This window comes from Centruroides sculpturatus, unplaced genomic scaffold (genome assembly GCF_000671375.1).
Source record: "Centruroides sculpturatus isolate CEXI.00-Female unplaced genomic scaffold, Cexi_2.0 scaffold743, whole genome shotgun sequence".
NCBI lineage: Eukaryota > Metazoa > Arthropoda > Arachnida > Scorpiones > Buthidae > Centruroides > Centruroides sculpturatus.
In genome coordinates, this window is record NW_019384970.1 from 60,769 (window position 1) to 76,670 (window position 15,902).

At 30.4% G+C, this 15,902-nt stretch overlaps 1 protein-coding gene and 1 long non-coding RNA gene across 5 annotated transcripts in view; both read right to left on the minus strand.

The window, feature by feature from the left end:
- The window catches only part of LOC111632592 (E3 ubiquitin-protein ligase CCNB1IP1-like), a 29,422-nt gene extending 23,004 nt beyond the window's left edge, over nt 1-6,418 (minus strand). The window contains exons 1-5 of one of the 2 annotated variants that reach the window (XM_023377070.1): nt 6,136-6,418; nt 6,018-6,033; nt 4,085-4,144; nt 3,908-3,978; nt 1,850-1,924 (exon numbers count right to left, since the gene is read on the minus strand). In XM_023377070.1, coding sequence (XP_023232838.1) covers nt 1,850-1,924; nt 3,908-3,978; nt 4,085-4,144; nt 6,018-6,033; nt 6,136-6,198 — 285 coding nt within the window. In that variant the 5' untranslated portion in view covers nt 6,199-6,418. The remainder of the gene's footprint in view (nt 1-1,849; nt 1,925-3,907; nt 3,979-4,084; nt 4,145-6,017; nt 6,034-6,135) is intronic. The other variant, XM_023377071.1, reaches the window with a different exon arrangement.
- Nucleotides 6,419-14,954: 8,536 nt separating this feature from the next.
- On the minus strand, nt 14,955-15,902 carry LOC111632594. 3 transcript variants are annotated; one of them, XR_002757885.1, is made up of 3 exons: nt 15,735-15,902; nt 15,398-15,651; nt 14,955-15,319 (listed from the first exon to the last, which is right to left on the minus strand). It is a non-coding gene; the product is annotated as an uncharacterized LOC111632594 (long non-coding RNA). The 3 variants fall into 3 exon arrangements; XR_002757886.1 differs by having other exon boundaries at nt 14,955-15,099; nt 15,180-15,651; XR_002757887.1 differs by having other exon boundaries at nt 14,955-15,107; nt 15,180-15,651.

The window sequence follows — 15,902 nt, forward strand, 5'->3', positions numbered from 1 at the left end:
TGATGAATGTTGCTTTTTATTTTAGATTTTAGAAATCAAACTGCACGAGCTATGGAAGCAAACTTTTAGTGGAGACCAGTGCTAGCTTAAACGTGATATTAAATTAAATTTTCCTGTTTTATTAAGCTTTGTTTAATTTTTTAGCAGGAAAAGAAATAAGTGGGCCATGGCCTTTACTCAATCTTCTTGTTCTAGAACCCCTGATAATGTGTTTCATAAAATTTGTTGATCTTTGTTACAAATGTTTAGAAGAAAAAAAACTCAAGTGGTTTGAAAAAAAATCTCATCTGATTCTGATGTTAAATTCATCAATTTAACATCAGAAATCAGATTTTTTTCTTTCAACTAACCTTTTTGATGTTAAGTGCCATTGATTTTTCATTTTCTTCAATGAAAAATAACTGGTTTCATTTTATTTGTTATATGTTACATCTATACATTACTTTTAATGGCACAAAGAAGTCAAGAGGCAGCACACAGTATCAAAAAAAAATTCTTGATATTAATTAAGTTAATCCAAAATAAACAATTTTTGAACTTATGTTTAAGTCATTATACTATGGTTTGTATGGTTTGTTGCTCATATTTAAATCAGTATGTTTCATCATCTATTATAATTAGATCAAATAATTAAGATTATCATCAATTGACCTAATAAACTCTTTTAAAACACTTCTAGAGAAAATATGAACTTATGAAAAGTTTATCCAATCAGAAACTTTGTTTATTAGTCAAACAGAACTGAATTAACCTAGGACTAATTCTTCATTAAAATTTTATGATACTTTATTTCTTTGTTAACTATTCTGTTACTTGATAATGAAATATCAATACAATCAATTTTTCAATTTTTTTTGACCATTTCTTACTTCTGAATTTTTATCTTTTATCCATACAATAATTAAGATCCTCACTATCATCTTGATATATGCTTTATTTCTATCTTCTACATTTCACCCTTTTTTTATTTTATATTTAATTTAACTTTTCAACTTTAAATTGCTCAGTTTATATTTGTAGAGTTAAATATATCTTTATTAATAATATGCATTTTTAAAGATGATGTCCACAGAAAACAAAACAGGTAACTGGATTTCAATTAATAATGTAATTAAAGATGTAATTTATCACAAAATATAATGCATTTTACATTTATTTTTTAAATAACTTACACAATTCATTAACAATAGAATCATAGTAATAATTAGAAAAAGCTATTATTACTGACTGATATTCTGTACAACTTAACTGATTTAATTCAAAAAGTCAATTTTAAACTATATTAACAATTAATTTATTTTAAAATGAAAACAATAATCTTAAATAAACAAAAATAAATAATCCAAAACATTTACATGTTTGTGTCAACATAATTCATTAAACTGATTTTGCAACCTTAACGATTTTTCAAGACTCCTAGGCTTTCAAATTCAACCTTTATTAAATATATTCCAAACAATTCATATTACAAATGGCACCAACAATTTGTACATTTTTTATAGTTATAACTGTTGTTACTACTAAGACATTCGAAATGTTTAAAGTTTGACATCAACAACTTTAAACATTTCAAATGTCTCAGCAGTAATAATAGTTAAAACTATAAAATAAATGTACAAATTGTTGGTGCCATTTGTAATATGAATTGTTTGGAATATATTTAGTAAAGGTTGAGTTGAAAGCCTAGGAGTCTTGAAAAACCGGTCAAGTTGCAAAATCAATTTAGTGAATTACAGTACGTTGATGCAAACATTTAAGTAATAATGCTGGTAATCCCAAAGAAACAAATCTAAAAGATATTTATCTTTCTACATTTAAAAAATAACAAAAATTAAATTAATATTCTTACTTGATATGTCCAAAATGCAATAGCTTTAGAGCATATTTCTAAAATTATATCAGGTTTTTGGCCTGCCAATACCATCTGTGTTAAAAATCAGAAATGTTATATTTTAATTTAAAACTGAGAGAAATGGAATGAACCTTATTTTTATTAAATTTTAGTTTTGAGGTGTTATGTTTAATTTAGAGAGAAATACTTCATATTTCTGTCAAAATGAAAACAACTTAACTGAATGAGTTTGGAATTAAATCATTTAGAACATAATTCTCAACCAAAAAGCCTTTATATATTATTACTTTAATATATTCTCCAATTGAAGTTTGTCAACAAAGGAAAAATAATGACAATTATTTGTATAAACATGATAATGAACACAGTAGAGTCTCTATAATCTGACATATATTGGACTGGTGAGTGTCAGATTACAGTAGTATTACTGGATTTTATATGTATGTACCGTACAAGTTAGTTTATCATATTAATCTCAATTGTGGCTGTTTTGCTGACCACACAGGCAACAAGTAGCAACTGATAGTATACATGTACTGTACTGTACATCAATCTCTTTTTGTTGCATACATCAATAACTGATAACACAAGAATTTTATGTGCACCGTCCCATGGTATTGGATTACTGGGCATTTGGACTGGCAAGTTTGATGGCCAGCAGAGAGGAATTGAGGTAATGGCTGTAATTGATCTAAGTGACAATCTCGTACCTCATAAATCAATTTTCTAATTGTCTTTGGATATGTGTCTATTGGAAATCATTTAAGTTAAATTTATGGTTGATTATCTTTTGAATTGTTTTTGCGTAAATTTCACTTGAACGATGAATAATTGGAAACTAATTATTGGATTTAGACATTTTTGAATTCAAATCTCATTTAAACTTGAATTAAATTAATTTTACTAATTTTGTAACTAGTTTATTGTGTAAGAATTATTTAAAACTTAATTGATTAATTTAACTTAATTTAATTGTAAATTATGATTTTTTGATCTGTATTCAATTAGCAGATTATTCCCAAAAATAGAAATTCCAGATCTAGTATTTTAGCACTTCCTGAAAATAAGGTCTGTTAGATCTTCTGTATTTTTAGTCACCTTACAAAAATAGAATTAATTCATATTTAATAACATTTATTTTTCTCAAAATTTGACATAATGAACTTTTGCTCATTTAAACAAACAAAAAATATGTAGATAACACATTATAAATAAATATATAGTAGTATTCATTTATTAATATATGTTAATTAAGTATATGGTGGCATATTTAGTAATCCAGCATCATGTCATATTTACGTGCAGAGACCAGCAGGATTATGGAATGAAATTTCTGCTGACAAAGCATATGTCTTTCTTCTAGTTATATTAAGATCTTCTAGTCATATTATACCCAAATTACACAATATACAGTAAAACCTGTCCAAAATGGCACTTGAATAAAAAGAAAACCTCCTTAAATGGGAAAAATTCTTCAGAACAGAAGAATTTTCTGTGTTAAAAAAGCACTTGTTCAAAACGGAAACCTATCAGACTGGAAAAAATATTTGGTACCTGTGCAGTACAAGTACACAGGTTTTACTGTATATTTTGTTTGGCCCAGAAAAAGCAGCTATGGAAGGAATGTTAATAGGATTTACATTTCTATTGAATATATACAATAGATATTTTTTATGCAGCTGCTACATCAATATTATCTTTTAAACTATAATCCACAACCAAAGCACACTTATTATACAGTAAATTACATTACATGCAGGTGCACAATGCACATTGTGCATGTCTAACAATTAAGATTGTATGGTGATTGAAATTAATAAATAATTATACAGATATAAGATTTGTGTTATTGTCATTATTTTCCATTTATGTCTTTTAGAACAGCTTATTAACACTACAATTTATCAGCTTGGCCAAAACAAAACTGATACTTGTGCAGTAGGATCAAAACCTTAGAATAAGGCCTGACTATATTGACTATTAGTCAATTTCATTACCAGAATATTAAATTAAAAATAATATAAAAATTATATAATTAAGAAAATGTAAACATACCGATTTGTACTGTTCAGAAGGATTCAGATCAACTCTAACAACATCAAATTTTCCTGGTAACTGAGAATCACCTTAAATATAAATGAAAAAAAAAAATTGACATCTTATATATTGATAGATGAACAATAGTATAACAATGTAGAATTAATTTAAAATTACTTTAATATGAAAACTTACAGGCAGGACAAATAAATGCTTTTTCAAATTCTCTTGTTCCATCTTCATTGCAGAATATATGTATTATAAATTACGGAATTTCTAATTAAAATTAAATTATGGTAATAAATTTTATAAGCCATTAAATGTTTATACAATTTGGAAATAAATTTTGTTATATCTTTCAACTTTGTTTTAAGTCTTCTAAATTAAATTAAATCTTTAATATTAATTTTAAGAAGTTTGTTTATTTTCAACTATCATAACACTGCCTGAGTAAACACGAAACTGGATGTATGTTCAAGCAACATTAAACAATGGTGAAATCAACATCATTAGATATTGATCTAAAATAACACAAGTTACAGTTAAATTGTAATATTAAAAGCAAAAAGTACTAATAAATACTGGTAATGAAATTAATTATGGATATATGCAGCAATAATCATATATAGCCTAACTGCTGAATTAATCAATGTAACTTCAATAGTGGATGAAGTTGAAGGTACACTAAAGTTTTCAATCAGTTAATGAACTATTCTCAAGCATGGATAAATACAGTACTACATAACATGTAACTACAGTTCTTGGGAATTCAACATAAAAGCTTCATATAATCTACTTAGAAGAAGCTTTAAAAATTTTTATATCCAAGCGTTCTCAGCCTTTAGCAAACCCTTTCAGCCACTTCAGCAGTTTTTCCTATACAAAACCATAATTTTCCAACGTTAATGTTTAGAAATTCTTAACAACGGCTTGTAATAAAGAGAGATTATTATAGCATCACTTCATATATATTATTTCAACAAAAATAAACATTGAGAATATATATTAAATATTTCAATGAAATATTTTAAGCAAAAAACAAATTTTGCAATTTTTTTTCTATGTATCTTAGATATTAAAATTTTATTTTTTAAAAGAAAAAATAATTAACCAAGATTTGATATAACAAAATATAGAAATGACACATATCCAGTCAATAGAATTTGAATTCTTTCAGTCATATCTACATTCATTGACAAAAAAGTTATGTACAAAGGAGGATGCATTGGAATCGAATGAAACTTTATTAGTGTGAACATAATGACAATAGTGATAAATAATTACAGTTTCCCATGGCAAAACAATACAATTTTAAGAAAACATTATTATTATGTCCTCTTGCTCAGATACATACTGCAATACAATCGGTCACGGAGGCCCACAAGCAATTTACCATCCCACAACAGATTTGCCCACAAACGTCACATTGCCCATCTGGACTCCTCGTACTCACAGATGGTCGAAGCCGAGCAAAACACGTAAATTCTAATAAAATTTATTAAAAATTTTAAATCTCTTTTACGTTTCATTTTGCATTCAGTTGTATGCACAGTTACAGAAAGTGCCCCAACAATATCAGACAAATATTTTACGTGCAGCTTATTACATAGTATCAGAAATATAAAAGGACAGGTTCCTGCAACAATGTGTTTTTATATACATGCTTTCAAATCAAACCATTTAAACCGCCATTCACATCAACTATCCTTTCCTATACAGACAGACTACAAAGTTCCTACGCACACTAATTAGAAATTATCCATATGCTTCCTCCCCGAACAAATTTTAATTTTTCCTCAGACATTCTCCGGACATTCCACGTGGACGGTTGGATGTTTGATGCAATTCCCAATAATTGTTTTTACATTTTTTATACCTGTTATAGGATAGAAGAAAGAAACATTTAAAAATATCCAAAACAAATTGCCACATTAATTGGCAGACTCCCGTAGGCCACACCGTACCGAATCTGTCCATCATCCACCGAATTTGTACCAGAAATATTCTCCTAACAGATCAGATACAACATAATGTATAGGGACTTTGTAGCCATTCTGCACACTTTTCAGACAACTTACATTATATTTTCATTTAATTTATAAACTTCTCATTAAACATTTAAGGATATGAGAACAAGATGTGACCTGAAAAAATATAATTTCAATTTTTAATAGTGTTTTTTTTTTCTTCAAGCAAAATTTGACATAATTTTATGTTGATTACACAATAACAATAATTTAATTTACCCAAGCCAACGAAGTTAAATGTTTTCTACATTTTTTAAAATTACAAATCAATTCATTATCCATTTGTTTATTTTCAAATAAATTCGGTTAAATTACGTCTGCTAATATCTATGACGTAATTAAGATTATCATAAACATTTCAGTAAATATATTTAAACAGAAATGTTAAATAAATAATTATTCGTTAAAATATATAATATATTTCTTCATTTAAACGTTCACATTATAGACTTTAATTAATGGATAAATGTTCGTATATTGCGAGATTAGGAAAGATTTCTTGGGCGCGCGTTGAAACAACGTTGCCACTCGCGACATATGAAAAAACTTGGGTCTAGATAAGGAAAAAATCCCAGATAATTTATCCAGAAAAATTCATAATTAAAATGTAATTATAAATACTTTATACATTCATGCTGTTATAATTACAAACACTATAATAAAAATTTAAAAAAACCTAATTTACATAGTAGTTAATGTTCCAGGCCAGATGGCCTAGCGGTCAAGGTGGCAGCCTACCGCTCTGGGGGACCCGGGATCGAATTCGGACGGGTCAAATAATCCCCAGAAAACTTTCGAAGGGTGGTCCGTCCGGATATGTCGGGCACCGTTCGGGTCCCGCACCACTCGGTCGTCCCACTGTGGGCCCGCCCATACCCATAATGGGCTTGAAGAAAAGAGGTCCTCTTAGTGCCCACAGGGCGAAAAGAGTTATGTATATATAAAAAAGTAGTTAATGTTATTTCACAACTACTCTGTTCTTTTTCATTAACAGTACTGCACAATATGCTCTTCTTATCACTTCTTATATCTTTAGTGGCAAACTCCTTGTACTGCATCTCTAATTAGTTCGGGTTCATACAGAGAACAGCTAAGATTTTTCTTACTTTTCTTAATTCAATAATTAACCTGTTAGTTTGTTCGGTCTTAATGTTGTTAATTTGCAAAAATAATCTCTCGACACTGGCTGGAAAATGTGAAAGAACTGTAAGCTGCGTCATAAATTGAGATAGTAAAGCATATTTACAGTTACCCAAACCATCCTGTATATTAACCAAGAAGAACCGATATTCTGGTATTCTATTATATAGTGTGACCAAATCTTTTGCTAAACGAAATGATCGCCATTCGTCATTTAACTGGTTAAGTTCCGCAATTAATGCTGGGAAATGAACTGTCGAACTTGCAAGAGATCTTGGTGTTTGGCTTAGGCCATGCGCTACTAATGGGTCTAACACTTGCAGTTTGTCAATAACGCCATTTGGGTCGAACGAAAATCTCATCGTCATTTGCTTGAAAAGGTCAACAAGAAATTTTAAGCAGTCCTCTTTAAATCGCATGACATTAATGGTTGAAAGAAGCTCAGTTTCTAAAAAAGACATTGTTCTTCCACCAAGTAATATTTCCTGCACATATTGATGATTTCTTACATTGCCTGGGTCAATTTCAGACAAATTTGTAGTTAGCAAAGTTTCTTCCTTAAGTATCGCCTACCCCGAAATATTATAACAGGACATTTTTCATTGACATGCCGCTATTAAACAAAATAGAAACTCTATAAAAGTATTGAAAAAAAACATTAGAAAGCAAAATGCGTGGTTCGTCAAGAACTGCTTCGCTTCTCAATAGGTTTTAGGATATTTTAAACTTTATACACTTAAATACACTTAAAAAGTTTTCGTAACAGTATAACAAAATATAATTCAAAAAATAAAATTTTTACACGTATATGTTTTAAAAAAATAATTTAATTTTTATTAAATATTAGTTGAGACTCTAGATTTTCTTTTTGACACTCTCCGCTCCGTGGGCACTAAGAGGGTCTTTTTGGCAAGCCCATTATGGTTTCAGCCAGATGATGAAGACGAGCACAACCGAAAAATTCCTGGGATCTTTTGATCCTTCTGGATTCGATCCCGGGTCCCTTAATTCCTCGGCCACTTACTGAATCTTATATTAATATCTTTACAGTGTCGCGTTATAGATTCATGGGACACGGAAAAATTTGAATTGGTGGCCTTACGTACAGTGTTGACTTAAGACATTTTTCTTCGGGGTAATCCTCCGGTATTCTCGTTCGTTTTTTAACGCCACCTACGGCAGTTAAAAATAAAAATCCTCTTCGGATATATGAAAAACAGTGGCGTAGCGTAATGTGAATGGCAAGGGCGGCACTTTTAGGGAGCGACGAAATTTCGCAATAAATAATAATAATATCTTGTAAAAATTTGAAACATTTAATTTCATATTTTTGTCGCACCTGCGATTCGGACCGATTGAAATGAGCACGGAATTTTTCATTACTTATTCTGTGACGAAACTGAATTTTTTTTCTTTTAAATTGAAATACCTAAATAAGGGGGCAGCGAAATTTTCCTCCGCCCCGGGCGGCTGACACCCACGCTACGCCACTGCCGTATCGACTGTAACGTCATTACAATAATAGCCAATATGGGATTGCTTAAATTCTTTTTCGGATCGGACAAGACCCCATGTATATTTCGGATGGGCCCGCTGTACAATTACTTTTCTGTATTCTTTTCCCGCATTACTTTTGCGCAGTGACGAATCGAAATTATTTTAATCGTAAACACCAGAAATCAGCGAGAAGTCGCCAAAGATTTGACAGGTTGCATTTAGACTTCCCACCCATCAACCATTTCGACAATAATTTCCTGCGAAAAACGGAAATTTGAATACGAAAGAAAAAAGTAGACAAGGACTACTTTATATCGATTTTATTTTAGATACATTTCAAATGTTTAAGTCTCAAAATTTATTATTTATTACAAAAAATATTTCCTGTTAATTTTTTCCCCTTCGACTTCGAATTTCGACGGTTGGTCGACAGGAAGGAGTTGGAAATGTGTCCCCAAGCCTACAACAAAATAATATAATTGTTCTTAGAGCGGATAAAGCGGAATAACTTCTTTTAGTTGCAAACGAATGGGAAAGAAACCAGCGGTTGGAATTGGTCAAAAATGAAGATTTTATAGAACTAAAAGAAGATTCTACAACTGAAATAATAACAAATATAAATAAAGAAATTATAAAAATCATTAAGAAAAGTGGATAGATGCGAAAGAGAAACGATTTATATTGGATCCATCGAAGAGCACAACACCTATTTTAAAAGTTAGATTCAAAACTCATAAAGCCGGGAGAAAATGTAGGCCGCCGTTAGTAGATTTTTGCAATTCTTTTTTGTATAACTTAAAAGAATATCTTGAAAAAGAAATTACAAGGTAGCCCGTACTCGGATTACAGAATAACACGGCAGACCAGTTAATTAATTAACAGAACATTAAGTGCGCAGAGAACACCGGTGATCCGTTCGAGGTTAAATTAAAAAATATCCAATCACCTTGCTTTATACATTGTAGTAAAAATTAATAAAGATTCCAAAAAGGTTATACATTTATGCAAGAAGAAAACAAGTTAATAAAGATTATATTAAAATTTTATTTCTACTTTGTCTACGGAAATGTACAGAGCACATAGCGATTAAAAATAATAACTTAATTAATTTGAATAGCGCAATGTTATAGACGATGAATGGAAGTACGTCGTGTATAAAAATAAAAGAACAATGTTACGCGACCGCCATTGATGTCAAAGATTGTACACCTTGGTAAATTATTTTAAGATTTTACATCTTTGTTAAAAAAAAATTCTTAACTGTATGCTACAAAACGATTTTATCCTTTATAGACTAAAGAGAGGTAGGCGAAAACTGTAAACTGCCGGGCTGCAATTTTTAATTATATTTCAAATTTACTTAATTTAAAATATGTGAAACTAGCTGTTAATCGCATTAGTCGTTACTATAAAAACAAAAACTCGCATCTAAAATAGTACAGTAGAAGACGTTCTTCAGGTTAAGCATTAAACCTTTCCCTCTCCTCCCGCGGGTAAATTTCGAAAAATCCCTTCTTAGTGTGCATTTTCATGAAGTACCCTAACTGTGTACCAAATTTCACGTCTTTAGGTTCAGCGGTTTGCTCCGGACGATGATGAATCAGTCAGGACATGTAAATTTATATATTACAAGTTCGGACGCCAAAAATATAACGCTCACCTAGATAATATCTTTCAATTTATATGAATGTTTAACGGAATAATATACAGCCTGAACGTCCATTCTAAATATTGGTGAAAGAATTTTTGAAATCGGATGAGTAGTTTCGGAGATTACCTCCTACATCCAAACTTACAAACTTTACCTCTTTATAATATTAGTATAAATTAGCAGAAGCTTGTCCCTGTACATCATACTTTTCCTCTAACAATGGAGTCGTGCCGGTCACCTATCTAACACCTTTCGGGAAAAATTTTTAACTGAAATAACGTGACATCGGAAGTTTCTGTATATTTAATCGGGGCTTCCTTCCCTCGGGGTTTTCATATCTGATCTCGTCTTTCCTCTATCTAAGTTCGTTCTCGAGATTAATGTAAGACTGCCGGACAGACGGCCACAGTGGGCATTTATAAGTTTACAATCTTTTCAAATCGCAGCCCGATTACACCCGGCATTTCGTCGACGACGTGCAAATACGATAAGTGAAAGAAGAGCAAGGAAGAAAGCGACACCAGTGTTTAGGGCTAGAGGAAATTTTGTTGAAATAAAAAAATTATGGATTGAAAACGAGTTTTTAAATATTACTAGAAATTTGAATTTGCGAGATAACGACGAAATGTAATTTCGGAAAAAGCAAATCTAAGACGACTTATAAATACACTTTTAAGAAATTCGTAGGAGGAAAACGTTCCAGACGGGCCTGAAATAAAAGTTTGAAAATTCGAGGTGCCGATTTGTAAATATACGGTTTGGAGTTGTAAAACACCAGCAATAAGCGTGCAGAACTTTTAATAAAAGCCGAACGTCAACGAAGTTCTTCATCGGGAGTGGGATCGAGGTCGTAGACTCACTACGACCTCGATCCCACTCCCAACTTTTTAAAGTTTGAGGTATCAACGCTCCCGCTAATCACCACTATTGGTGAGATTATCTACGCATAGCGTATATCGCACTTCAGTTTCAACTTCATTAGTAACGATATCGCTCCTGCGCAACGTTTCCCATCACGTATATAATGAAAGGAAACCTCAGCTCACTTCCGATTTAGAAGATCAAAATTTGACCTACAAGTGATCTGTAGCTCGAGGATTTGGTCGGCCTTATGGCTAAGATCAAATGTGTTGTTTCCCGTCCCCACCTATCCCTTGTGGGGGCATATAGGGCCTTCACTATTTGATCGGATCCATTTGGTCAATGACTAAAGCCTATTTTGGCTTATTTTTGTGATTGCGGGCATCACCCAAGGCCCTTCTTCAGGTAACCGACGGTGGTGCTTAGCGGGATCATTGATCCTTCAAACTTTAAAATCACAAGTGATCTGAAACCTGTAGGATTTCGTTCCCCTGAATTCGATTCATTTGCTTGTCGACTTATCTGGAAGTTATTTTACAGAATTCTAAGCAACTTAAGCATAAACCATAATATTGATTTTATGTATATAATTTAAAATTTCTACAATGATTATATTAAATTACACATTAAATAAACTATATTACATTTTACCCAGACCCAGAATTTTTGTGTGGTCATTATTAATTAATAAACTATTACAGTAAAATTTAATTTCAATAAATTTTAAGTTAAAAATACTAAATGTCAGATTTATTTTTGTATTAAACTACTACTTAATTTTAAAAAAATTCTTTGTATAAGCAATCATCGATCATTAAATTCAAAAGAAATACAGGACAAAAATTAAATTTTTGATTACAATCGAATTCTACACAAAATATAATTTGCTTCATGATTCATTTTTGTTCATAAGCCATTTGTAAGTCTTTTAGTATGGAAGTTTGCTATTAAAAGACTTCGAGGTATTACAGTAATACCTCGATTTTCATTGACTTTGGTTTTCGTCGACTTTTTTGCAAAAAATTTGCCTCTGATTTCGTCGGCGTGCCACATGATCTTGTTGCTAATTTTGCGAAAACAAAGAGTGATCCACACGTTTTTCTGCTCACAAGTCATATTAGCGTTGTTTCTTGCTGTATGGGCATTACTCCGCGCGTCTAGCAAAACAATTCCATTGCGTCCCTTCCTTTTAGTTTCATTGTGGGACCAAAGAAAGTTTCCAGAGCCAGCAGCCCTTCGAAAAAGGCCAGGAACACAATCGAGTTGAAAGAAATCATTAAAAAATAAGAGAGCGGCATTTAGATTGCTGAAATCGGCCGCATATACTGTATGGGAAGTCTCCATCCACGATAAGTTTCGTTGTGGCGAAAAAGGAAGCAAAAAGGAGGCTAATGTAGCGAAAGGCGTAAACAAAACAAAACAGAGACCGCAAACATTTGAAGATGCTGAACAGTTAATAAGTTATTAATTTCGATCAATCAAAAACAGTTAGATGGCGATTCTGTTTCGGAGACCATCTTATTAGTTTTTTATACTCATTTTATATTAATTTCTTATTATTTTTAATATTAAACACTACGAAAACCAAGGTATCACTGTATTACATTTACAAAGTAGAATAAGGAATGAACTCAAATAAATGTTATAAAAGATTAGATATATATATAGCCTATGTATACTACTTTACCAGTGAAATATAATATAAAAATAATGATAGAATAAATATAAAGAAAACAATCGAAACGTAATAAGTAAACACATTTTAATAAATATATTTAAAAGTTATCTAATATTCACAAATTATTAGATGGGCAACTATTTACATGATATTTTTCAACAAAGCAAAATAAACAAAGAACTTGCTGGCATCGTGCACATTTAACAAACTGAAGATTTTGGGAATTACTCTCAACACAATTTAAACTGTCAGTGTTTAAAAAAGAAAAACAAACTTGTTTTACATTTAAGAATTGACACTTTTCATTTATGAGTCCAGAAGCAAACCATGCATGTTTAATCAAATTATTAAATATTGGCGCAGATAATTGATGATAAAGAATCGAATGTAATTTTATAATGCCGTTTCTAGTTGTCCAAAACAATTTCATCGAAGAATCATTACAGAATAATTGTATAGCATTTAAAATTTCTTTAGCTAAAAATTTTAATTGTCTATGAAATCCAACATCTAAAGGTTGGCATATAGATGTACACTTTNGAAAATGGCTACTGGAACCAAAACCTTTCAGGAAGACTTACTCTCGTAGTCTGTCTTTCGATAATAACTAGCAACACGAGTACTCAGAAATTTAAAATTTTATTTAATTTATATTATTTATTAATCGTTATGTCATAAAATTTATTAATTCGATAAATATAATTTAAATTGAAGGTCTATTTGATGATGACTCATTCTACGTTACTCACTTTTATCATGGAGATTGTGAACGAGGCTAAATCAATGTTGCCGCAATGAAATTTCAAAACGTACCGAAGCGCCTTCAAAAAATGTACTACTGTATTTAATAAAAATTAAATAATTTTTTTAAAACATATACGTGTAAAAATTTTATTTTGTTATACTGTTACGAAAAGTTTTTAAGTGTATTTAAGTGTATAAAGTTTAAAATATCCTAAAACCGTTTGAGAAGCGAAGCAGTTCTTGACGAACCACGCATTTTGCTTTTTAATATTTTTTTCAATACTTTTATAGAGTTTCTATTTTGTTTAATAGCGGCATGTCAATGAAAAATGTCCTGTTATAATATTTGGGGGTAGACGATACTTAAATTAGACATGCCGTGTGTGTGTTATGCGAAAAATGTATATACGAATTTTCGGTCTACGCTGCTATATAAAGAAATTTACATAAGATTTTAGTACTTAGATGTAACGAGTAGAGTAAGGTTTGATAGAAATAGTGAAAGAATGAGGTCGACGGTAATAATATTTGCATAATTTGGCCACGAAAATGAAAAAATAAATATATTTGTGTGGAATNTTTTTTTTTTTATTGAAATTGTAATACTGTAAGTAATAGATATGTATTATATCAATGGTGCGGTTTTCTTTATATTCTTTTAAAAGGTCAATTTTTCAAAGAAAATATTTCCTCAAAAAATTGATGAAACTTCATGGGTTAGTTCCACAGAAATAACCACCATTTTTTTCCCTGTACCGCATTTAATCAGAGACAAAAGCTTATCTTCGTATTCTTTATTTATTTATTTACTATGCATTTCAGGTGTAATATTTTTGTGTAACTTGCACCACTCTTCAGGTTTTACATTTCTAGAAATTGGTAAATTTGATTATTACATTTGTTATTACTGTAAATTACAACAATTTTGGATATATTTACACAATAGTTAACTAACCTGTTTTATGTTTAGACATACATCTGCCCAGTGTTGATGTTGTGTCCGCTAAGGCATTTTTAGACTGTTTTCCCTTCTTTTCGTTTTCTTTCCCTTTAGCTCCACCCATTTCCTCCCACATGTTGTCAACCTCCTTTCCATCATTTAAAAGGTCAATTTTTTAAGAAAATATTTCCTCAAAAATCACACATCATCAACACTGGGCAGATGTATGTCTAAACATAAAACAGGTTAGTTAATTCCATATTTCGAAACCGTGTTGTATCTTTATATCTGTTTAAAAACTGCAATGTAGCACAGTAATCAACACATGGCATAACTCATTCATTTATTCAAGCTTTTGTTGAGACGCGTTTCTATACACGTTTCGGGCTTCGTTTTTGCCCCTCCTCAGTCAACTAAAACATATAAAAACCAATTATATACACATTATAACCCGACATATGAATTAAAACCACAAAATAAAAGTATATTTTTTTAGTACACACAAGTAAGACACAACATACCATTTTTTTAAAAAATTTCTTCTTTGTATGTATTTTTTTCCCAACGGGAACCATACTCTATATACTTGATTATTTCAGATACCAGGTTAATTATTTAATCTCACTTCTTCACGCTGCAGACATAGAATGTCTCTTTTAAACTCAACTATACCTTGAAGACTATAAAAACCAACACTATTAGTGTACTCAACATTTAGGCATTAACAATAAACAGGATTTTTTCTTACATACTTAGTCATAGTAGAGTTCTTGAGGTGTCACAAAGAATTATAATGGACATGTGGTAGAGTTCTTCTTTTTCCTTATGTTCCTTATAATTATTATGTCCTTATCTTCTTTGTATCTTATTCGTTAGTGTTGGAATATTAATACTATTTTATATAAATTAATAGTAAGGTTTCTTTCTATTAATAGTTTACTATTATAACATGAAGGTAAATAGTTCTTACCTAAATAAATTTGCCACACTTCGCAGATTTTAGTTACTCTATTTTTTACTGTTGTTTGTATCACTATACTTTCCTCTGAAAAAATTTTTCGTATAAAAATACCTCAGAAGAACTTAGTTTTTAGTTGAACTTGAATATTAGACTATATTCCAAATTTATCCTTACCTACTCATTTACTTAGGTTTTCTTAAGTATCTGGAAGAGCCTCTTATGAGCTTCTAGCACATTTTTCTTATTTAATATTTATATCGATACTGATTTATATAAATTTTATATTATTAAACTTGTCATTTTTATTAACTCTTTGTATTTATATATTATTATGAATAATCCTTACCGAAGTAACTAGACTTCTCTTTCTTCATTTCGTTCTTTCAGCTCTTCGATTCTAGAGTCGTTCCCATTCTATGATGATTTACATAACTATATGGTTTCCAGTAGGCAGGATTTAATTATATTACTTATTTCTTTTAAATACCATTCCAAAGTATTTTAAATTTTTTCT